The following is a 24165-nucleotide window of genomic DNA, read 5'->3' as shown; positions in this document are numbered from 1 at the left end:
AGAGAGAGAGAGAGAGAGAGAGATCGAAAGGACTCAATTCTCAGCAGTCCCAATGAAGTTCTAAAGTCTCTTTAACTTTACCTATTTAGTGAAGCCCACAGACTCTTACCATAAACTCATTTATACTAGGGTTTGTAAATATTTTTTCATTACAAAGAATGTATTTTCTTCTCTTTACAACCAATAATGGGGCATTCTACAACAAAACTCATCTAAACTCTTAAGGAATACCACCAGTGCAAAGATTAAAAGGCCAGGGATTGCTTTCTTATCTTAAATGTGCTCCCTCTCCCCATCCCGTGCCAGAGCTGGACTGCAGGGCCTCATGTATGCTAGGAAAGTGTTCCATCATTGAACTACACATCCAGCCTAGTGGTTTAAATCTTTTTTTTTTTTTTTTTGTACCAGGGATTGAACTCACAACCACACACTCACAAGGCAGACACTATGCCACTGAGCTAAATTCCCAGCCCCAGTGGTTTAAATCTTAATGGATAGTGCAGGGCCTTGACAATCAAATGCAATATGTAATTATTTATTGTATCATGGATTAAAAAGAGTTGGGTGTGATGGTGCATACCTGCAATCCCAGCACTCTGGGAAGCCAGGAAGGAGGATTCTAATTTCATGCCCAGCCTGGGCAACTTAGTGAGAACCTGTCTCAGAATAAAATGGAAGCTGGGGATGGAGCTCAGTGTGAAAGCCCTGGGTTCAATCCTCAGCATCAAAAAATGAAACAAACTACTATCTTTTGAATGTACCTTGTCCTCCAAGAGTTCAAGTGTTGGTTCCTGAGGCAATGAGGAGGTGGTGACCTCTTAGGGGTAGAGGCTAGTAGAAGGTCACAGGGCGTTTTGCCCTCTCCTGAGAGTTAACTGTTACAATGAACCTTGACAATCCTCTAGCTCCAGCATCTCATCTCCTATATGATCACTCTCTCTTAAATGCTCTTGCCATTGTGATTCTATCAATCAAGATGTGATACAGCCAAGAGGACTCTGGCGAGAACCAGCCCTATGCCTGAACTGAAAACTGCAAGGTAAACATTTCTTTATAAAGTATCCAGCCTCTGTGGGGAAAAAGGAACTCTCCTGCATTGCTGGTGGGAGTGTAGACTGGTACAGCCTTTGTGGAGATCTGTCTGGAGATTTCTCAAAAAGTTGGGACTGGAAATCCCATTTATTCCAGCTATCCCACTTCTAGGCATATTCCCAGAAGAACTGAAAGCATCATACCACAGTGATATATGTGCACCTATGTTTATAGCAGCACAATTTGTAATCGCCAGATCTTGGAAACAACCCAAGTGTCCATCAACTGAGGAATGGATAAAAAAGTTGTGATATTTGTATACAATGGAGTATTATTCAGCTATAAAGAAGGATCACATTGAGATATTTATCAATAAATGGGCGCAGCTTGAGACCATACTCATAAGTGAAATAAATCAATCTCACATGTGTGAATACCAAATAGTTTCCCTAATGTAAGTAATGATTCAAATATATAAAAATATGTGGTAATCATGATTCCCCATTATGTGGCCTTGAAGCCTTATAAAGTTTTCACTCATTAATTAGAAAGGCTTTATTCTGGGCTTCTTGATATGGAAATATTTGAAGCTAGAGTATATGAAGTTTTATCCAAATATTTCAAGGAAAAAGACAGACACTGTGGTAACTACTATTAAGTCGGGTTATATGGTGGTGAAGTACTAGGTTGCTGAAACAGTCATGCTTTGACCTCTATTGTTATATTGTTATGTCCTGTTTTATCTCAATCTCCCCCTTATTGTTTAAAAAAAATTATTTAGTCATTTCTTATGTTTGTCTTAATTAAAGAAAAAATTTTAAAAATTAGGATATATAAATAGTAACTCTTTATGATTTCCTATTTACTTGTTTTGAAGTCCTGTAGTACTCCCACGATCTTGTTTTGACTGATTAGACTCTGTTCCATTCTATATGATAGTATCAAGTTTGAAGACATAGGCAATTACTTTGAAGACAATAAGATTCACTAAGATACCCATTCTGGTTTGACTATTGTCTTCTTTGGAAGTCCTGTAATGTTTACAATGCCTAAGTTTTATTGGTCTTGTTCTCTACTGTTTTGTCCAACTTTATAATATCTAATGAGATAGACAATTCTTTTTAAGGAAACAAGGGACAACGTTGATAACCATTGTTGATAAACTTGTACTCTGTTCTACACCATGTGCTATGTCTATCCTTGGTATTGACTGACAGCTTTGTTTTGCCATATTTGACTGAATTCTCCCCCCCCCAAAAGTAATAAGCACTAAGGTGTAATAAAATCCAAAATGTGTAAATTTTGTTGTAAAAAAGAGAGGGAAAAAAAAGAAAAAGAGCTCTAATGGATATAACAGCAAGTGTGTTTAGGGGTGTTAAATAGCTGACTATATCAATGTTTTTGGATCATTGAACACAGCTGTTTGCAGTCTCCCTGTTTGAATGTCCACCTTGTATTCTTTGATACTGTGATTTGAGCAACTATTTTCAAGATGATAATATGTAATCTACTAACAGGTGATTTCTTACTGTTGTTTTTTTTTTGTTTTGTTTTGTTTTTTTGTAGTTCCGTATTACGTGTACCCTTACACCGCTTTGTTTTGTTTTGTGTTTTTCTCTTTTTCCTCTTAAATTAAAAAAAAATAAAGTATCCAGCCTCAAGTATTTTGTTATTGTAATGAAAACTGATTAATTTTAAGAATATTTTTTGAACAATTTGAAAAATCGAGACCTAGACTGTATATTATGTGTTATGTATATATTAAATTTGGGGAATGTGACACTTTTATTGTACTTATGTAGAATATTCTTTTTCTCAGGTGATCAATGCTGAAAAGTGCTTGTTTTGTTTACTGAGACGGTGGGTAGCTTTGTAGTTCAGGCTGGCTTTGATCTTGCTATGTAGGCCAGATTGGACCCAAATTTGTGACTCTCTTGCCTCAGCCTCTCAAAGTCTGGGATTACGGGCATGTACCACTATGCCTAATTTGATGCCGAAGTATGTAGGAGTGAAATGCCAAGATGCTTGCTACTTCTTTTCAAAGTATTCAGAAAGAACATAAATAAGGCAAATATGTGCAAGTGTAAATGCTAGTGATATAGATAATGTATTAGTGTAATTCTTTTAATTCCTTGCATTTAAAACATTTTTTGTACATTATTTGCCTGATTGCAGGAACAAATTTTTGTTTGTTTGTTTTTGTTCTTGGTATTGGAGATTGAACTCTGGACCTTTGCCTTGAGACTATACCTTAGCCCTGTTTTTTTTTTTTTTTTATAGTCAGATTCTTAGGCCAGGGATTTAGCTTAGTGAAATAAGCATCTGCCTAGCAAGCCTGAGGTCATGAGTGCAATCCCTGGTACAAAAAAACAAACAAACAAAAAAAAAAAGCAGGGTCTTAACAGGTTGCTAAGTTGTCCAGGAAGAGCTCAAATTTGTAAACTTCCTGCGTTAGCCTCTCAACTGCCAGGATTACAAGTGTGTAACACCACACTGGCTAGTAGTAATCATATATTTTCATTTTAAATTTCCCTTTTTACTTTCCTAATATTACTGAAATATGTAACAAAAAATGATAAACCTTTGTTGTTTATCCTACTTTCTCTACCCTATGGATTAGCCACATATATATATTTTTGTCCTCAAGAGGTTTTTTTTGTTGTTGTTGTTGTTGTTTTGGTCTTTTTGAGACAGGTTCAGGCTGGCCTTGGGCTTACTTTCTCGCCCAGGCTGATCTTGAACTTGCAAGGATCTTTCTACCTCAGCCTCCCGAGTGCTGGGATTACAGGAGTGCACCACCATGCCCAGCCTCAAGATTTTTTTAATTTGGTAATTTTTATAATCATGGTTTGGATCTTAAATATCCCTAAAGCTCATGTGCTGAAGGCGTGGCTCCCAACTCATGGCCTCATGGTTAGGAGGTTGTATGCTCTGAAAAGGTCGGAACTAACGGGAGGGAGTGGATCCTTTGGGGCTTTGTTTGGATCCTAGCCCTTTTTTATGTCTTGCTTTCAGGCCACCTTGAGGTGAGCAGCTATCCTCCACCATGCCCTTGCACCATGTTGTACTGCCTCATGTCAGGCCCAGAAACAATGGAATCCCCTACCCATAGACTGAACTCTTTGAAGTTGGGAACCAATATAAATATTTCCTCTCTTAAATTGTTCCTCTCACATATTTTTTCACAGTGACAAAGATGAATATATAATGTCATTTTCTAATATATCTTTCCATGTTATTATATAGGGTACCACAGCAGTGGCTATATGAATGGATCCTAACTCATTTTACCAATCCTTCCTTACAATATAAAATGTATCAAGGAACAGTGCTATACTTGCTGGCTGTAATGTTCACAGTTAAACTGATTTTTGTTTGATAATGATTTTCAGTTTGCTTTTTTGTGTGTGTGTTACCAGGAATTGAACTCATGACCTTGCGTTTGCCTGTCAGGCACTTATGCTCCTGAGCTAAATCCCTGGCCCAACTTTCTACAAAGTGTAAACTAATCACTTTTCATGTGTGATGTTATGGAACACCCATGTACCTATACCTTTATCAATATTAGATAAGTATCAGTTACTTAAGTTTTACCAACTTGACAGGTAAAACACGCAACATACATGCTCTGGGTGTTGTGACACAGGCTTATGATCTCAACACTTGGGAGGCCGAATCAGGATGATCCTGAGTTCAAGCAAACCTGGAATGCACAGTGAGACACTGTCTCAAAAAACAAAACAAAGCAAAAGAAAACCAGAAATGCAGTTTTATTATCATTATTACGATTTTAAAACAGGCAGTCCCCTCCTCTCCTTTTTGTGTTTTGAGACAGGACTTTGGTAAGCTGCCCAGGCTGAGTTTGGACTTCCCATCGTCCTATTTTACCTTCCCAAGTGCTGAGACTCCTGGTGTGTGCCATTGCACGTAACAAGGTATTTTTTTTTTTAAAGGTAGTTCTGTTTCTTCAAAATGCATATTACCAAGTGGAAGAAACCAATCTGAAAAGATTTCGTAGTGTATGTTTCCAACTCTATTACATTCTAGAAAAGGTAAAACTATGAAGTGCTAAGGGGTTGGCGAGAAGAAGGGATGAATGGGTAGAACACAAAGAATTTTTACAGCAGCGAAACTATTCTACATGTTAACACAAGGATGAATGTAAGTCATCACTCGTTTGTCCAACATGGAATATAAACCATCAAGAGTGAGGGCTAGGGATGTAGCTCAGTAGTAGAGGATTTGAGTAGCATGTTTAAGGCTCTGGGTTCAATTACCATTACTGCAAAAAAAAGTCCCCAAACCAGAGTGAATCCTAATGTGAAGTATGGACTTCAAGTGAAATGATGTGTCAGTGCAGATTCATTGACTGTAACAGATATACTGCTCAGATGCATGATGTTGACAGTGGTGGAGGCTGTGCACTTGAGGGGATAGGGACAGGGCTATGTGGGGAGCTCCACCTTCTGTTTAGTTATGCTCTGAATCTACAACTGCTCTAAAACATAAAGTATGTTTCTTTTTTTTTTAAAGCGGTTCTTGCTTTAAATTGCATAACCCTGCAATTCATTTCCTTTACTCAGTTTTCATGGAATTTGTACTGCATTTGGAAATGTCTTTCCTAATTTCAGATTAAAAATAGAAAACATTTTATAGTGTCAACATGTAACCTGATCTTCAAATTACTCCTGACATAAAGATTTAAAAGGGTACCATAAACAACTGGTTGTCAGCTAGGGATGATTTTGTGCCACAAGGGGACAACAGACCATGACTAGAAATAATTATAGTCAGCACAACTTGGCATATGCTGCTGCGATACAACTTGATCTCCCACAATGCACAGGACAGCCCCTCCTCCCACTTCCATGCGGAACTATCCAGTCTAAAATGTCAGTGGTGATGAGGTTGAGAAAATCTGCCCCCAGTCATTTCTTCTCCCTGGTTATTCAATTACCCTGTTCAGTGTCTGCATATCCGAGAATACAGGAAAGATTAAAGGAGATGGAAAAGAGAGAAAGGATGAATTAGATAAGGAAAGTTTTTTATACTCTGGGGATCTAACCCAGGGCATCATCTACAGCACGCTAGGCATATGCTCTCCCCCTAAGGTACATTCCCAGCCAAGGAAATTTTGGTTAAGTTTGAAAAAAATTTTTACCTCATTTATACTATTCTTAGTTCAGTACCTCTAATTCAGCTCCAAAAACTCAAATATAACACTGTTTTGTAGACTATATCAAATAAATAAGAAAAAGGAACCTGCTAAACAATGGAATACTAATAACAGACAGAATCATGAAGAGACTAGTTATTATGTAAATGCCTTTATTTGAACCACTACATTGCTACCAGATTACATCACTTTTCAGAGTTAGAATAACATAATGATCTTGAGAACTATAGCAAACAGCTTGACAAAGCAAGAATATGTTAAGTCCTACACGTAGACTTTTACTTTTTAGTGACCACATCTCGTTGTAGGTGTAAAATTAAAAAATATATTGTACACTTAGCATACTTGGCCTATCGTGTCCCATCTACACTCTGACTTCACTCTCTCCCCAATTGTCCTGTCCAACATTATTTTAAGTTTAAAGAGAGAGTTCGATGATGCAGGTTGTAAAACAAATAAGCATGTATAGAACCAAGTGACTTAAGACAAAATATGCATTTGTTTACATCCTGGGTGTGAGAGGGAAGGTGCAAATTTAGGGTACATGGTGCTTCTATCTATAATGTATGCTTTTGACTTACTTAAAGATCCCTTTAAAAAAGTAGCAAAATCAGCAGTCTTATTGAATGTAATCAAAATATTCTTAAATGTACAAAAAAGGATCATGTAGAAAGAATACTGTAAAAAGATACTGATTTTAAGAATAAAAGAATAAGAAAAGCTCTTACATTCTGCATAGCCAGTTACTTTGGCAAATTTTCAGTACTACAAAGTAAGCAAAGGATACTCATATCCAAATACCTTCTGACCACAGTTCCCGAGTAAGAACTAGCATCCTGGATGGAAAGGAAAATGACTGTCTAATAATATTAATTTCCAATAATCTAAGCAAGTCTCAGTAGATGGATGTTCTTAGAGGGAAAAAGACATGTAGAGAGAAATAACACACAGCAATGAGAAATATCAAGGGCAGCCTTCTAGGAGGAGAGAGTAAATAGTTTGGCTACAAGCACATTTTAGGTGTGCCTGACAAATACACCTCTGACTAAGGGAAAGAAAAGCTGTTTTCATTAAAACTCTTTCCCTTGAGGGCTCTCATGATAAGCTAGTCTTGTTAATCAAAACCAGTCCTTTAAATGATCAAGAATTCCTTAAGCCATGAGGACTTCACCTGGAAATAGCTGACTTGCTAATCATGCACCTGGGAACACGGTTGGTTTTATTCAGGTTGGTTATTTTACACTCGCTTCATCCCCCTTCCCATCAAACATGCAAATACAGTCATGACCATCTTGGGTTTTACTTCCACAAGGTCTTCAGGGAGAGCATACACTCTAGCTCCAATTCTTCTAGCCATTGACACAGCATACCTATTTTTGAGGAAACAAAAATTAAGATGAAATGTTTGTCATGGACACCATATAAGACATCAGTTTTCTCTTTTACAATCATATATCTGTGTTGAAGAAATTCCATACTGAAAGTGCTAATCAGAATGATTTCTCTTTTTGTTCTGCTTTATTTTGGGTCTGAGTTCACTTTTAAATTATACGCTCTGTTAGTTTTGCACTGATGTCATCTTTGAAGTGAGAGTTCAGCCTGTGGCACTAACTTCACATGAAAAAGAATTACATAGGTTGGTGGCAAAATCAATGGTTATACTCTCTTTGGGTAGGAAGTAAGATGACAGACTTGCTGACGTCATCTCAGAGATGTGGAGAGAATTATGCCAGATGCAAAAGCCCAGTTGTTAGGTAAATGCAGTGAATACTTTCACCAAATAGTCTAGGAAGTCTAGTACATGGGCTGGACCAATCACTGTAAAGGAGAGTCAAGAGAAGGAGGAAAGAACTGACATGCCTACCTAGAGAAATTTGAGGGAATATGCTTCAACTAATCCAGAGCCATATCCAGGTGCACTGTTACAGAAATCTTTAAAGATAATTAAATCAGGTCACAGGCTGGGCCTTCAATGAGGTAGGGAAAAGACCTTCTACATACTGTTGTAATACAACAAACTTTTAAGGCATGGTGTTCTGCTGAGGGCTAGCAAAAATCCTGCCAATGTGGGAACTGATGAAGATAAATTCAACATAACAAAGCCTCTAAAGTATCATTGTCCTCGGTTTACTGATGAGGAATCTGAGGTTCAGTGTTGTTTCGCTCATATGACTGAGACTGTACAGTATTTGTCTTTCTGTGTCTGACTTATTTCATGTAACATAATGTTCTCTAAGTTCACCCATATTGTTGCAAATGACAAGATCTGTCTTTTATAGGGCCTGAATAATATTCCACTGTCATATATGGACTCTAAAAAGCTTAGGACAGAGTAGAATCAAACAAAGGTTTGGGTAGTTTGGAGGGGCACGTGGGGAAAAATTTTGCTCAAAATGTATGTAGTTACTGTTAGATGAAAGAAGAAAAAGAGTCCAGGGTAGGCAAAAGTGAAGATGGAAGGGAGATTCATGGTTGCCTGGGGTCAGGGGACGGGGAACAGAGGACAGGAACTACTAATGGATGCAGGGTGTCTTTCTTGGATGATAAAAATATTCTAAAACTGATTGTGGTAAAAAATAAAATCGATTGTGTTAATGGTTGTGTAATTATACTAAAAATCATTGGATTATATACTTTAGTCAATTGTATGATATTTGAATTGTACCTTAGTAAAAGTGTTAGAAAAGTATTATAATCTTTTAAGAGTTAGTTTTCCCCAAGATGATACTATGCAAATGTTGCAGAACGTGAATAAGAATTTAGATATGTTGGGCTGCAAAACCTGTGTTCTCTCCGAATTACGCAACCTCTCTTACTTGGCATTGCTGTGCTTGTCATCTTCTGTTAGATTGCCACTCTTAACAAGATCATAGTTTATGCAGCCTGGTTGGATGGCATCAATTAAATCCACAACTGCCAAACTGGAGCTGATCGTCTTGTCCTAGTGTAGAGGGACAACAAGTCTAAGAATTTTCGTACATACAAAATAACATGTGCTTCATTTCATAAAGAGCCTAAAGCAAAGCCCAGAGAATTAAAAGAGAATTTTGCCATTAGCCCAACAATTCCTACTTGAAACTAAACCATAGATTGTCCTTCAAATTATAGATATTTTCTAGAAAGCATAATATTTAGTAGTCAAATATGGATTCTGACCTTAAAATTCTGGATGGAAGTTGATTTTCCAGCTTCATACAATGTCCTGTTCACCCAACTTACAATAATATCATCATTAGCTTTCTGACCCTCTCCCAGATCCTCCAGGACATTGAGAGTATATCTAAGAGAAACAGCAGAAGAAAATTTCACGATCTACTTTATGAAAAAAAATGCAAACACCAGAAAGATATTTTATCTTCCATTTCTTTTATTCTTTAGGTTTGAAAGACGACAGATTTTGTGGAAAGCAATTCACACTACGTGAAAAAATGATTTCAGGCAGTGGAGTTACTTATCAGTAATCTACCCTATATAGTGGTACAGGCAAGATCTCTTAAATAAAAGACATAATAGGAAACTGGGAGACTTATTTCACTAAACATCCAATATATATTCATGATTTAAATGTATTTCAGAGTCCAAATACAATAATGTTCAAAAATATAGTCACTGACATGCTTACTTATTACAAATAAAACAAGAGTGAAATCATAGATGTGTGTTATAGTGAAACTTAAACAGCTGAACATGTGAACTATACCTTCTCATCAGCTGCCAGATTAAAGCTAAGGTCAAGGTTTGGTTCCCGTCATTCAGGTCTTGTCCTCCAATGCCAACCAAAGAGAATTTAGCAGGATGCTTTCCTAATTCAACAGCGTAGTTGCAGTTTTCTAGCTGCAAACACACAAAAGTAAGTGAATGGTTAAAGATTTTCAATTGTTTAATTCGCACACATATGTGTATGTATTGTGTCATGCTAGGAACTTGTACACAGTTACTGGCCTCAAGAAGCTCAGGATCAAGAGTTTCCAAAATGTAACCAATCAACTAGAATATAAAAAAATTGGTAACAAAACATGCAGCAAATTAATTTATCTACCTTTTTCATGTTGGCTCCAAGTTTTGGGTATGGAGGTTTATTAACCTTACTCCAGTCCACAGGAACTTTAATTCTTTCATATAACTGTAAGATTACCAGGGCATCTTGCAGGTCACTAATGATTTAAAAATAATTTGATCAATGTTATCAGACAGAAGGGCTTTTTCTTTCCTTAAAAGCATTAACTCTAACACTGCCAAAGAAGATATATAAAGTCTCATGTTTTCTACTGGTTTGTGCTGAATACTGCTAAAATTGCCTGATTCACTAAAAGTGTGTATTGAGAGCTTATTACAGGGAAAGTACAGTTCTAAAATACTAGACATTATTGGACAAAAATCCTTGTCCTATGGGTCAAAAAGATGTACAATAAATGAGAACATGGATAAACAGATAATGTAATTCTGGTGTATATGTATAACATAAAGACATTTATACATCCTATCACAGTTGATGACTATGTAAAGGAAGATTTTAGCCTTTTACGTATTTCCAAAATGATGACAGAAACCATGACTCACATTCTCTAGAACGAATAATTGCTATAAATTAACATTTAGAAAATCTTTGGAACTGTCATCATTTACATAACATCCATTAGTGATGTTGGTAACTCTTTATAATAGAAATAGGATGGCTTACGCATAGAGATGGTTTACGTGGGGATTAACACCAAGAGAGTTCATCCAGTTACGGAAAGTTCTTTCTTCCCGAGTTTCTCCTATTAAGAATATTTTAAAAATGTATTCATTCATTAAACACTTTTTATACATGCATATAGCATCAACTTATGTATTTGTTTATTTTATTTGTTCTATTCCAATTAACAAGTATTTTGCAGTATGAATTCTCAAGCATTCTTTATAGATATATCCTTTTTATATTCATGTTTTAAAAAATTTCTGCGTTTATGTTACAATTAGAAATATAATCATACTTTAAATGCTTAAACCATTTAGGCTTTTTTTTTCGTCTTTTTCCTTTTTATTGGTACCAGGGATTGAACTAACGACCGCCTGCTTGCAAGGCAGGTGCTTATGCCGCTGAGCTAAATCCCCAGCCCCAAGGTTTTTTTTTTTTTTTTTTTTTTTTTTTTTTTTGGTGGTGGTGGTGCTCAAACCTAGGGCCTTGAGAAAGCTTGGTAAAGCCCTCTACCACTGATGTATACCCTCAGCCCCATAGAAATTTATAAACTAAAAATCTGCTCTTTATCGATATTTTCCCAATAGCTCCTTAAACTTGCGTACCTCAAAGTATCTGATGCTCTCAGTCTCGTTTATATTTTTAATACTTTATGATCATATAACTTATATTCTTATTAATGTATGTATGTTTTCTTCCACTCATTTAAGTAATGCCAAGCTATGCATGATTATTACTACAAATTTGTGTTAAAGTAACAAATAACTTGAAGTTTCTGGGGCTGAAGATATACCCCAGTGGTAGAGGCTTTGCCTAGTTTATGTAAGGGCAGCTTCCTTCCCCAGGACAACAAAGAAAAAAAAAAAAGCACAAATTTAAGATTTTATAGTGATGCTAGTAAATACTCACTGAACTACAATTTGCATTCATTAATTTTTATACACTATATTAAATATAAAATTCAGAATAGTCAAACTTTGCCTGTCTTAAATTTAAATAATTGCAATAGGTTAGCATTTTTTGTCACTTTGACTGTGGAAGAATGAAACATTAATGCTAAAAACTTACAGATCAAATTAAAGGTATATGTGCATTTTTTCTGGTGAGAGATTTAAAAAGTGGTCCAGCCCTGGATATTAAAACAATAACAAATGGTCTTATACTGAGTGATCCTAGGCTACTTTTCCTTATTTTATTCTTTAACTCTTATTTTTTCAGCAGTGCTTGGGATTGAACCCAGGGCCTTGTACATGGAAGGCAAGTTCTCAACCAGTCTACTTTATTGTGAAAGTTCACTGGTACCATCTCTTTCCACCAGTTGCCAGCTTTTACTCAGTACTGTGTCTACTTCTAACAGACACTTGCTAAAGCAAAGTGGACAAAGAAATTTCTTGGGTCAAGACTATGACATCATTACGGCCTCTGTATTTCTACTCTTTAGCCCACACATCAAAATTTTTAAAACTCACTAAGTGTGGTGTTGCACACCTGTAATCCTAGTATCAAGGAAGCTGAGGCAGGATAATTGCTATAAGTGTGAGGTGAGCTTGGGCTGCACAGTTAATTAAAGGCTAGCCTGAACGACATAGTAAGGCCCTGTCTTAAAAAAAAAAAAAAAAGAATCTGAACATTTTAGTTACCTTCTAATAGAGTCCAGTCAATATCCTGGTTCTCTGGCTTAGTTAGTGCTGGGTATTTATTAAACAAGTTAGCCACAAAGGCTAAATTCAGTTTGGGATTTCCACTGACAACATCAGCAGGGGTAACGAACTGTCTGCAACCTAATTTATCTGCCTGTTGGAGCATACTTTCAGCTCTCTTCAAATCATCTGTTTCCTGTTGAAGTAAAATAGAAGACATTTTAAAAGGCCATACTAAAATATAGAAGCTTTCCCTACAATCAAAGTCTTGAACATACAGTTCTACCTTCTGTGAGCCAACACATGGTACTTATTATAAAAGTGTTTTGAATGCAAAAAAGAAAAAAATTAAAAAAGGAGTTCCGTAGGATGTGCAATACCTTTAAAATACCATAGATGGCGCCCAAGCATATGTAACTACTGAGTACATTTAACTCAACAGGGATTACATCGCTCATACCAAATTGCATCAAGAAAAAAAGCTAAATTAGAAATATGCTTTTTAGAAAGAAAAGAAAATTTAAAAATATTAAAGTGGTTCACATATGACGAGTAGGTCATAAGAGGATGTATGACTGAAAAAAGTCATTGAAAACCAAGGAAAAAGTTAACAGAGGTGGGAAGTAAATAAAATGTTTGGAGAAGACTGAGACAGCTGGACTGTGGTGGGAAGGGAGGTTTGAGGGGCACAAACTTATGAAAAATTGCACCCATTTGGAGAAATGGAGCAAGATTGTCCAGTGCTTAAATCTAAGCAGAACATTTTAGATTGAATTGTAGAGTCAGTGGAGGAATCTTTAAAGTACTCCTACAAGGAAATACCAAAGAAAGAAGTGTTTTAGGAAGTTAACTTGTGGAGGATTGGCTAGAGAAAGGCTCCATCAGAATTAAGAGTCAGTAATACTGGTGCTGCTTACCCAGGCATATGATCACCTGACCAACCAAGAGTGACCTGAGCCCAGAGTCTTACATGTAACTCACGGACAGAAATAAAAGCATTCAAGACAGGTTCAAATTTAATTCAAGTAAGAGCAGAGCAAAATGGTTAAGTCAGTATAATCCAATTAATTCTATTGCATAGTAAGATACATGTATGCATTTTGTTAATTAGTAGAATGCATTTTTCATCTAATGGGTACAGAGAAACAAAGAATGCTAAAAACTTGGGACTAAATAGTCTAGTGCAGTTTTAGTGCAGTTCCTTTACTGATAGGCAGAGTAAGATTCAATTTTAGGAAGAAACTTGTCCAAAGTCACTGAAGAAATTAGGAACAACCAGGGGACAATAATTTCCTAATTAGGTCACATAGAACAAGATTTTGTAAACATATTCAAAACAGGAATATTGCTGATACAGATATGTATATGTAGTCATTAAATCAGTTATTATAATCCAAATGGGAAAAGGCTAGTTACTAGTGCTTATTCCCCATACTTTTGTCTGTTTTATGTCATCCATATAAACCCAATACTACCATAATTATGAAACTCACTAATAAACTATCAAAATAAAGTTATTTTTCCTCTGAGTTATATGTACAGTGATATTAAAAATAATGCTTAAAATGGTGAACATTACTATATGCAGTTACAAAAATCCTTAAGTTGTTAAAAAATAGACAATAATTTTGTAAGGCTATAGGATACAAAAGAGCATCTGTACTTACATTGAATCCTGACATGTTAATATCTATCCGTGGTTCACCTTCCTTTTGTCCTTTTGGTGCAATTTGATTGAGAAGATGGAAATAGGCTTTGGAATCCTACAAATGAATTGAAAATGCCAGTGAGATCACTTTTCCAAAGAATCAATGTCCCCTATTGTATCATGTTGGGGAGGATATTTGCATTAGTTTTGGTAAAGAATATATGGCACAAGTTCTTGTTTCCTAATGTAACAAGTGATGTCTCCCTAGAAAAGCCTATTTATTGGGCCTTATTTTTGTCTCACGTATAGATGAGCTAGATTTTGACATAACTTTACAACTTATTGAAGTCATTGATTAAAAAAGTGCTAATAAACATTTCTGTACCTTCACCGAATTACTGAAGTCAACAAGCTTGAATGATACACAACAAGCATGAAAAAATAGTACAGCAGAAATCCAGGAAGCATAAGAAAAGAGAAAATAAACAGGTTATATCACTACAGAATACAACATATACCATAAACTATGGAGAAGAGATCTGCTATGTCAAAAGTTATGTTTAATTATAAATGACACAATGTCTTAAACGAGAAACACTTCAGTTGAAAAAATAACAACGCTTAACTTTTAAAAACTAGAATATACCTAACAAAACAAGCCCACTCCCACCCTCGCCCCCTGGGCCCTGGTCCTATGGAGTGCTGGGGATTGAACCAAGGCTTCACACATGTTAGACAAGTACTCTACCACTGAGCAATGTATCCATACCTCCAGACCTCTCTTTCTGTTTTAAGTCTCTGGCCTCTTGAATACACAAAACAAAGTGGAGTTGCTCATTCGGGATTGGGATGGGTGATATAGGCTGCATGGAAACTCCACTGAACACACTGTATTAGTGCAAATACTAAGTGTCTTCACAGGCATCAAGTAAAATTATGCCTGTTTGTAATAGTAGAGGACAAGCTATTAAGTCAAGATGCCTCACTCTTGCCCTGTCTAAGATCACCTTTTCAATGATGGCAGTTTTCTATTACTGGGCCTTTAAAGTACAAATAGGCTAAAAAAATGTTTCTCACAGTAAAGTCCAGAGACATTGTGCATCTACTGCCCTGGGGAGTTGGGGATTATTGCATCTCTCCCTAGACCTTTCTGGAAGCTTCCTGGAGAGCTGTACTTTAAATGCTGTGAAGGGAGTTTGAAAGTTGGTACCATAAACGATCTTAAGAATGAAGAAAATAGGGTTGGAGATATAGCTTAGTAGCAGAACATTTGCCTGGCACGTGTGAGGCCCTGGGTTCAGTCCTCAGTAGAGGACGAAAAAAAAAAAAAAACTTGGGAAAATAATTGGGCAAAAGTCTTTATGGAGCAGTTCATTAAATGCCAGTTGAAATCCTATCATTAGAGGGCACATGGATTACCTTTCTAAAGAACAGCACATTGCAGCTGTGCAGTACCTTCATGTCCACTCACTGAAGGTATATGAGTAGTTTATAATTTATTTCTACACCCTTGAGAACAACAAGTGAAGAGCAGATGCAGCAGAGTCTGTATTTACTACTCTGAAAGGCACTAGATGGGAAAATTTGAATTTGAATATGAATAAATTGGAAATTCATTTTCATGTTATTAAAACACTCTTTGCTTTATACAAATATTCAAAACAAGCTTCATTTAAAAATAGATTTCATCTTGCATATTTAAAATGTATCCCAATACACGAATTCCATTTATAAATGCTTTTCAGGAATTCATGTAATGCAAAAAGAATTAAGCATGTTGGATAAGTTAAAAGAGAGAAGAGTTAGTCTTCTAATTTGGAAGCATCTTTAATTTTCACTGATAAAATCAGTAGGGCAAGTATCTCACTGCTTCCTGTCAAGCAGTTGGACAAGTTGATATGATCAGAGGATACTGTTTTCATAGAACTAATGGCCAGAGACCTCTAATAAAGACACTTGAGGTTGCCTTGTGCTATGATGCACACCTGGAATCCCAGGTACTCACAAGTTTGAGGCAAGCGGATTACAAACTTGAGGCCAGCCTGGCTTACTTAGTAAGACCCTTTCTTAAAAAATAAGGGCTGAGGGCCCCTATTTGCCTCAGTGGCCTATGCGCCTGCCTGGCAAACTCAAGGTCGTGATTGATCCTCATAACTGCCCAAAACAAAACAAAAACCTGAAAACTTCAAGTTATTTCCTTGTGTCTTTATATCTGCAATTTCAAGACAGTTGAAAATAGAACCACACAGCCAGGGATATAGCTCAGTGGCACAGTGCCTGTCAAGCATGACATGGTGGTTAGTTCGATCCCCAGTACGCAACAAAACAAAACAAAACAAAACAAAACAAAAAACCCCACACAGTTCTCTTTTAGCATTGTAGAGAGTTGGTTCCAGAATAATTCCTTCCCCCTACCCTGAGGACACCAAAATCTGAGAAGCTCAAATCCTATTATGTAAAATGGTATATCTGGTATAACATAAGCATATCAAGCACTTCAATTTTTAAATATAGTACTGATTATTGAACCCAGAGGTGCAACCCTCTATTTATTTAAATTTTATTTTGAGTCAGGGTCTCACTAAGTAAGTAAATTTCCCAGTATGGACTTCAAAATTGTCATCCACTTGTGTCAGCCTCCTAGAGTTCTGGGATTACAGGGTATGCCATTAGACCAGGGTTCCCTACACTTTAAATCATGTATTAGATACAGTTCAAATGCAACGTAAGTAGTTGTTGTACTGTATTAGGAAATAATGACAAGAAAAAAAGTCTATATGTTTAGTACCAATATAATCCACTCCCTCATAGGCATTCTATAGATGCAGAACCCAAGGATATGGAGGGTCAACTTATTTCTTATGGCAATTCAGTCTCTTTTTGTATGAGAAGCAAAAGACACTATAATGAGTAGTGAATGCCAAAATTCAATTTGACACAAGAAATATGTGAACGGCTCTTTTTTCTTAATGGTTTATAATACTGGGGCCTTTGCACTGAATTACATCTCCAGCCCTCTTTAAATTTTCAGACAGGGTTTTACTAAGTTGCTAAGTTACCCAAGCTGGGCTGAAACTTACAATCCTCCTGCCTCAGCTTCCCAGAGTGCTGGGATTACAGACACGAACCACACAGTAGAAAGCTCCCTTGAGGGGCTTTTATGTGACAAGTATTGTGTTAGAGGTAGACTTTAGTGGGAAGGTACTGGGGCAGGGATTGAGGTAGGAGAAATAGGTACAAACAAGCTCTCAGCAGTCCCTCAAGGAATTAAGTATTTAAAATTAAGCATATATGACAAGAGAGACATGAAGTTAGAAAGGTGACAGTAAACCCAGTACTCTAGGTGGCTGAGGCAAGAAGACTGCAAGTTTGAGCCAGCCTAAGCAACCTAATAACTTGGCAAGACTCGGTCAAAGTAAAAAGTTAAAGGGATTGAGGAATGTAGCTCTGTGTGAAGGTTCCGTTTTTATCCACAGCACCATGGGGATGGGTGGTGGTGGCTGTGTGTGTGACAGGGATTTTGAGGTCTTTCTTTTCCCAGGTCTTTACTAACAGGCACAATGAAGCTTGGGAAAGACAATTTGGACTACACAGTCATGTTCTATGCTTTTATCTTCCATTTTCAGCAATAGGATATAAAAAATACCAGCACTGTAATGCTTTGACCCTTTTCCATAAAATTGAGAGATTTAGTGCTCGTGCTCCTTACTTGGCTGTACTTCTATACTAAAATTTACCATCAGCAGAGCTAGGGATGTAGCTCAGTGATAGAGTGCTTGCTTAGCATGCACAAGGCTCTGGGTTGGTACTACATCTACCTGTGCAAAATAAATAAATACCACTAAGTAAAAAAAAAAAATAAAATCTGTCATCAGGGCTAAGGAGCATTTTCTCTGTGTTAAGCTGGAATAAAATCCCCAAGCCATTACATCCCTCAAAGGAGACAGAGCACTTTGCACAGTTACCTTGATGTCAGCACTAAAGTTGTTGATTTTTTGCCAGCCTGAGTTTTCCAAATGAAAGTTTGCCCATCTAAGCAGAAGCTCTTCTGGAGACAGTTTCATAAGCTCTTCCAACGTCTCACCATCTCGAAGTAAAGCAGCCAAGGCTGGAAAGAAAAAAAGCTCCAGTAATAAATATATGATACCATAATGGTCATGGCTTGTTCTTTTGACGATGTGTTAAGTAATAGAGATACAAGAATTAGTATGGCTGGGGATAGAGCTCTGTGGCATAAATGCCTGCCTGGAAAGCTCAAGGTCCTGAGTTCAGTTTCCAGTACACAAAACAAAACAAAATAAGTATTGGTATGATGTAGCTCCTGGTTTCAAGATACTCAGTCTAATCAAAAGATAAACAGATATGTACAAAGCTACTAAACAAGGTGATACTGTGAGACATATTACAAGAATGCACAGTAAATATTATGTAAGTTATATATTTATTTATTCTTTTATTATTCTTCACATTGCAAATACCAAATAATGCTATAGATTCTAAGTTTAATATTTTTACCTTGTTCTACGTTTACATGCATTTTTTATTATTTATATTTAAGCATAATTAATCAGTTACTTGACAAGTTGAACTTACTTTAAAAGGAGGGTTCCTCAATAATTTTGCTTTTGTTGAATTGAACGTATGGAAGAAGTCAGTCTCTTTTACTTTTTCTTTTCATGGTATTGGGGATTGAATCCATGGTCTCACACATGTAAAACACACATTCTGCCACTGAGCTATATCCCTGGCTCCAAAGCCTAGCTTTATATATTTTATTGATTTTTAGTAAATCATCCAATAGGTAATGAATAAAAGCTTACTGGGTGCTCACACAGAGAACTAACTAAATTTAAACAGTGTTTTAGGAAAATGTGTAGTTCTTATGCAATGTTACCTCTCATGAAATGAAAGGGGATTGGTATTGGACAAGGCAAACTGATTTCTGAAGAGATCCAAGTAATAACTAGGTAGAAAAATGTCATCTATCGTGGATGCCTGTCATTGTAGTGCTCATAGATTTGAGCCAGTGCGAAGACAACATCACCATTAACCCAGAGCCCCAATACTCCAATGTCTATGCACTTCATTTACTAAATAAGCCAGTGTCATTTTATGTTGTTTCTCCTTTCCTTTAACTCCTTTAAGCAAGACTAGCAGCACTGTGAAGAAAACCAGCAACTAGAACAATTTTATTTTATTCATCTACATGTAGAGCATCAGTGCAGGGTGAGGAGTAGGCACCTGCCATCCAGCTATTTGAAGACCACTTGAGCTCAAGTTCAAGACCAGACTGAGAAAAATAGCACGATGCAGACTCAAGAAAACAAAAGACAAAGGAAAAAATCGTAAGATTGAAAATGTAAATGTAACAATGGATCGGATAAGCAAAAACAGAACAACTGCCCCTGCTAAAACCTTATAATATGTAAAGTTATAAAATAAGATTAGCAGATATTATGAGATATTGAAAATACTGAGAATCGGGGCTGGGGATTTAGCTCAGTGGCATAAGCGCCTGCCTTGCAAGCAGGCAGTCGTGAGTTCTATCCCTGGTATTAATAAAAACAAAAAAGACCCCCCCAAAAAAAGAAAAAAGAAAATACTGAGAATCCCAAGTATATGCTCTTTTCCAAAAGTAATTGAAGATTGAAATGTGATGCTAGAGATCTCTGGAATAAAAGCATTTAGAGTTAATATTTTTGATTTTTTTCTATAGTGCTAGGGATCAAAAACAAGGTCTTACACATGCTAAGCAAACTGTACCAGTGGACATATAAAGCTTTATAAGGAGAGAATGATATAGTACTCCTAAGAACCCAGGGAAAATTTTATTTATTACATATATGCATATATCTTACAAATCAATGTGTGACAAAAATTTATGCTATAAAAGGATGAATATTTGCTGGTTCAGGAACTGTAGAACCATCAAGAGTAGGTTAGCAGGGCCGGGTATTTGGCTCATCAGCACTTGCCTTGCAAGAGCCAGTTCGTGAGTTCGATCCCCAGTACCACAAAAAGTAGGTTAGAATCTTTGTTTTGGGCTCTTTGTTATTGTCTGTTTTGTTTCTTGTTTTCCTTGTAATTTGTTTTGTTTTTCCCTCTAATACAGAAAGGGTAGATGAACATGTATAGCCTTATCCATGCTTAAAACTTCTCCTAAAGAATTTATAAGAATTGATTTTATTATGTGGGATGGTATGAACAGCTACTTTGAAAATGAGAAATTATGGTAGCCATTGCTGATTTCTTATCATCTTGTTGTGAAGTCCAGTAATGCTTTTATTCTTTGTTTTGATTGATTTTAGTCTGTTTTGTATTATTTAATTTCGATATGTGTGAAGGTATGGACAGCTATTTTGAAGAGAACAAGAGACATTATGGTAGCCATTGTTGATTTTCCTATTGTCTGGTGTTGAAGGCCTGTAATGCTTTAATTCTTTTGTTTTGGTTGGCTTTGCACTATTTTGTTTTGTTTGAATTAGTTGTGTGTGAATATATGGACAACTATTTCAAAGAAAACAAGAGACATTATGGTAACCACTATTGATTTCTTGTTGTCTTGTTTTGAAATCCTTTGTTGATTGCCCTTTTTTGTTCTGATCTGTTTTGTTCTGATTTGTTTTGTTTTATTATCTTTAAAATAAAAAAAATTAAAAAGGGAAAAATAGTATGTTAGAAGATTCTGGACCAGGTCTAAATTTTATGGTAGAATATGAAAGGTACTAAAAGTAACTGACAAGAAAGTACAAAGGAAATTATTAGATAAGAAGAGATTAAGAGGAAGGAGGAGGAGTATAAGGGCAGGTAATAGGGTGGCTGGATATACACAAAATATATGAATTGAAATTTCCCCAAAGTGTTCCACTGTGTGGAGGAAGGGTCATGGAGGTTTATGCAGGACAAATGATCAAAGTGTGTTATGTTCATGTATGAAACCCAGTAGCCTGTGTAATCAATAGAAAAGAGTGGGGAAAAAAGTAAAAGAAACCAAGAACAAAAGTAAATAACTTAGTATACAATGGTGATGGAGCAGGGGCTGTGTGGATACTAGCAAAAATATCAAGTTTGGGGGTGAGAAAGTTCATTAACCTCTCTGTGCTTTTGTATATTTATCATAAAGTAAAATGTAAAGTGTCAAATAAAAGTTAATTATGATTAAAGAAGAGCTACGATTAGGCTGTTTTCTTGAATAACTCTATAGCATTACCTTATGTTAATTCTGGTTATCATTTGATCATGCCAATCAAGTGAAAGCATGACAGTCTGCATGGCTAGAAGAAAAAAACCAATAACTTTCAAAATAATGACTGTTCTTTATTACCTTCATTCCTGCTTAATTCAATGTCGGCGAACAAACCAATCTTAATGATCTGCCAAAGCAGTCCCAAAACCAGGTGAGGTTTCCCAGCCCGCAAATCCTCTGCACCAATATTCACAACATGACATCCAATGGCAGAAGCAGAATTCAGTGCCAAGTTCAAGTTTTCCTGTAAGACAGGAAAATTATACAGTAGCTTCTTGACCTTTCCATTTTTTCAATCTACTTCTGCCTCTGCTGAAAATAAACCTCAATGAGAAAACACTCTGTTACATCCATATATAATTCACAGAAAACAAATTCCAAACTTCAGTGCTAAGTAGCATAGCTAAAACAAATCTCCATCTTATTGCTATTATCCTTTGCAGAATTCCATGGGAAGTTGATATTTTTGTTTCTTTCTGAAATATGCTGATACTAAAGGAAAAAGCTAGGACTAAAGTAAATATATCCTTGTGAGGAGAGTGTCATGCTACTAAAAATGCACAAAGACAGTCTAACAGTATGACATATATCCAAGTTCTAAAAACTATTGTTCTCCACATGCCAAGAGGTGTTCTTTCCTTAGGAAATTTTGCTACTAGTCTAATATTTGATGGAAAAGAAAAATGCTCCATTCCATAAGTAAATCAGTAAATTAAGAGTGTAAATGTTTTTGCCAAGTTTTTCAACACTTGAGCACATTATGCGATGAGAATAGGGCTTTGGTATTTGAACCTCACTTCCCATATTAACCTTAAGCAAGCTACCAATCCTGAGTCACAGATGACTTTGTGAAATCTGGATAATAGTCTCAAATTCAAAGTTGTTGTAGGAGAATTGATTGAGAAAACAGAGTGTAGAGCTTATGTCTGTCGAACAGGCCCTTACACAATAGTTTGTGGACTAGGAAGGGGAGAACAGTGCATACCTGAATGATGAAAGGTGTAAGTTTCTTTTTGTTGATTGCTCTTTCATCAATGGTATCAGGAACTGAAAGATTGATCATTTTACTGAAATAAAAATAAAAAGAATTGATTTACTTGTAGAGACTAAATATTCATAAATATTGCAAGGCTTCTCATAAGACACTTTTCATGTAATCTAAAAATAATTTCAGTAGGTGATTTTGATTACAAATCTGTGCATACAAAAACACAAACAAAAGCAAAAAAAGACCAGGGCTGAGAATACAACAGTGGAAGAGCAATTTTCTACCATGCCTGAGAACCTGAATTTGATCCTCACTACCATCAAAAACAATATCAACAACAAACACAATCAAAATGTTCATAGTGCTTAGGCCTCAGAATTGGGGCATGTTTTCATATTTTTGTATTCTTTACAATCTGTTACGAGAATGAATAAACTACACACTGAGAAAAACTTTACTAAATAATTGTTAAAAACAGGTTAAATCCCACATTGTTAAAAAAAGGAAAAATCCCCATATATTACATTAGATAATATAAATTACAATTAAAAATATCATCTCATTTTTTGCAGATTTTAAATATTAAATAAATAGTTCTGTATGTTTATCTCTATTAAAACAAATGGCAAATTATTTCTACTGCATATAGATGGACACAAAGGGCATAGCTCACACTTTTACAATCAGTTTTTCCAACAACCAAAATGATCATATTGCGAACAGAGGTATGTCATACACTATACTGTCATCTGACATACATCTGTTGTCTTGTTCTAGGTACTTTATAGGTAGCAACTTAATGCTGCAAAGCTAGCAAACCTTCTTTGAAATACTTCAGACCAGAAAGGTTTCAGATTTTGAAATAGACATATTTACAAAATTCTTTAAGAATTACATTCATGTTAGTATAGAACCCCATGTAATAAACCCCATAATTATATGTATTGCATCACATCCCTTACAGAGACAGAGACAAAGAAAGAGAGATGGAGATAGAGGCGGGGCAAGAGATTTCGGAGACTGGATTCAATTTTAAACAAATTTAATTTTATGCATCATATACATCTCATACACATAACCTGAAGGCAATATTTATTTTAATGCTTTATGGTACTGGGATCAAACCTAGGGACTCTCACATAACAGGCAAGCACTGTACCACTGAACTACATCCCCAGCCCAAAAGGTAATTTTATACAGTATTTTTTAGTGCACCTACATTTTGACTGTGACCTATCTCAAGACGTCAAGTGTGAAATTATTTACTTGCAATGCCATGTCAGGGCTCAATGTTTCATATTTTGGAGTATTTCAGAGATCATATTTTTGTATTAGGGATGCTTGATCTACACAACAACATGGGGATTATAGTAGATGGCAGTTGAAATGCTAAGAGGGTAAACTACTGGACCACACCCACACAGCTATGGAGAGGCAAGGTCTGAATATGAACCCAGGTTCACAGATTATGAAGCATCCTCTTAATCACTGTGCTACTATACTGCCCCTGCAGATAGTAGCAGCAAAAGAGAGTGTTGATAATCTTTCTGCCAACCTACAGAACTGCTGGCTCTGAGGAAGCTGCAGTGAAAAAAGCATTTTTCAGAAATAGGTCATTGGAGAGTAAGTACTGATGGGTAGTCTCTCTTTTTTTTTTCTTTAGACAAGACAGTACTTCAGAATAAATAGATACTGACACACTTAAGTTCAACAAAGTTGTGATGTTCTGCTTGCTAAATGAGACAAGAAACTGG

The 24165-nt window shown here is 36.1% G+C and overlaps 1 protein-coding gene across 4 annotated transcripts in view; it reads right to left on the bottom strand.

The window, feature by feature from the left end:
* Window positions 1-6343: 6343 nt before the first annotated feature.
* The window catches only part of Pls3 (plastin 3), a 92900-nt gene continuing 75078 nt past the window's right edge, over window positions 6344-24165 (bottom strand). For 3 of the 4 annotated variants that reach the window (XM_063246299.1, XM_063246300.1, XM_063246301.1), the window contains exons 6-17: window positions 22409-22490; window positions 21502-21667; window positions 18143-18285; window positions 14563-14589; window positions 14197-14292; window positions 12530-12725; window positions 10890-10968; window positions 10248-10362; window positions 9909-10042; window positions 9365-9488; window positions 9025-9149; window positions 6344-7578 (exon numbers count right to left, since the gene is read on the bottom strand). In XM_063246299.1, coding sequence (XP_063102369.1) covers window positions 7446-7578; window positions 9025-9149; window positions 9365-9488; window positions 9909-10042; window positions 10248-10362; window positions 10890-10968; window positions 12530-12725; window positions 14197-14292; window positions 14563-14589; window positions 18143-18285; window positions 21502-21667; window positions 22409-22490 — 1420 coding nt within the window. In that variant the 3' untranslated portion in view covers window positions 6344-7445. The remainder of the gene's footprint in view (window positions 7579-9024; window positions 9150-9364; window positions 9489-9908; window positions 10043-10247; window positions 10363-10889; window positions 10969-12529; window positions 12726-14196; window positions 14293-14562; window positions 14590-18142; window positions 18286-21501; window positions 21668-22408; window positions 22491-24165) is intronic. The other variant, XM_063246302.1, reaches the window with a different exon arrangement.

This window comes from Cavia porcellus, unplaced genomic scaffold, assembly GCF_034190915.1.
Source record: "Cavia porcellus strain 051 isolate PalLab524CR breed Dunkin Hartley unplaced genomic scaffold, mCavPor4.1 scaffold_3, whole genome shotgun sequence".
Taxonomy (NCBI): domain Eukaryota; kingdom Metazoa; phylum Chordata; class Mammalia; order Rodentia; family Caviidae; genus Cavia; species Cavia porcellus.
This window is presented reverse-complemented; position numbering and strand designations above follow the sequence as displayed.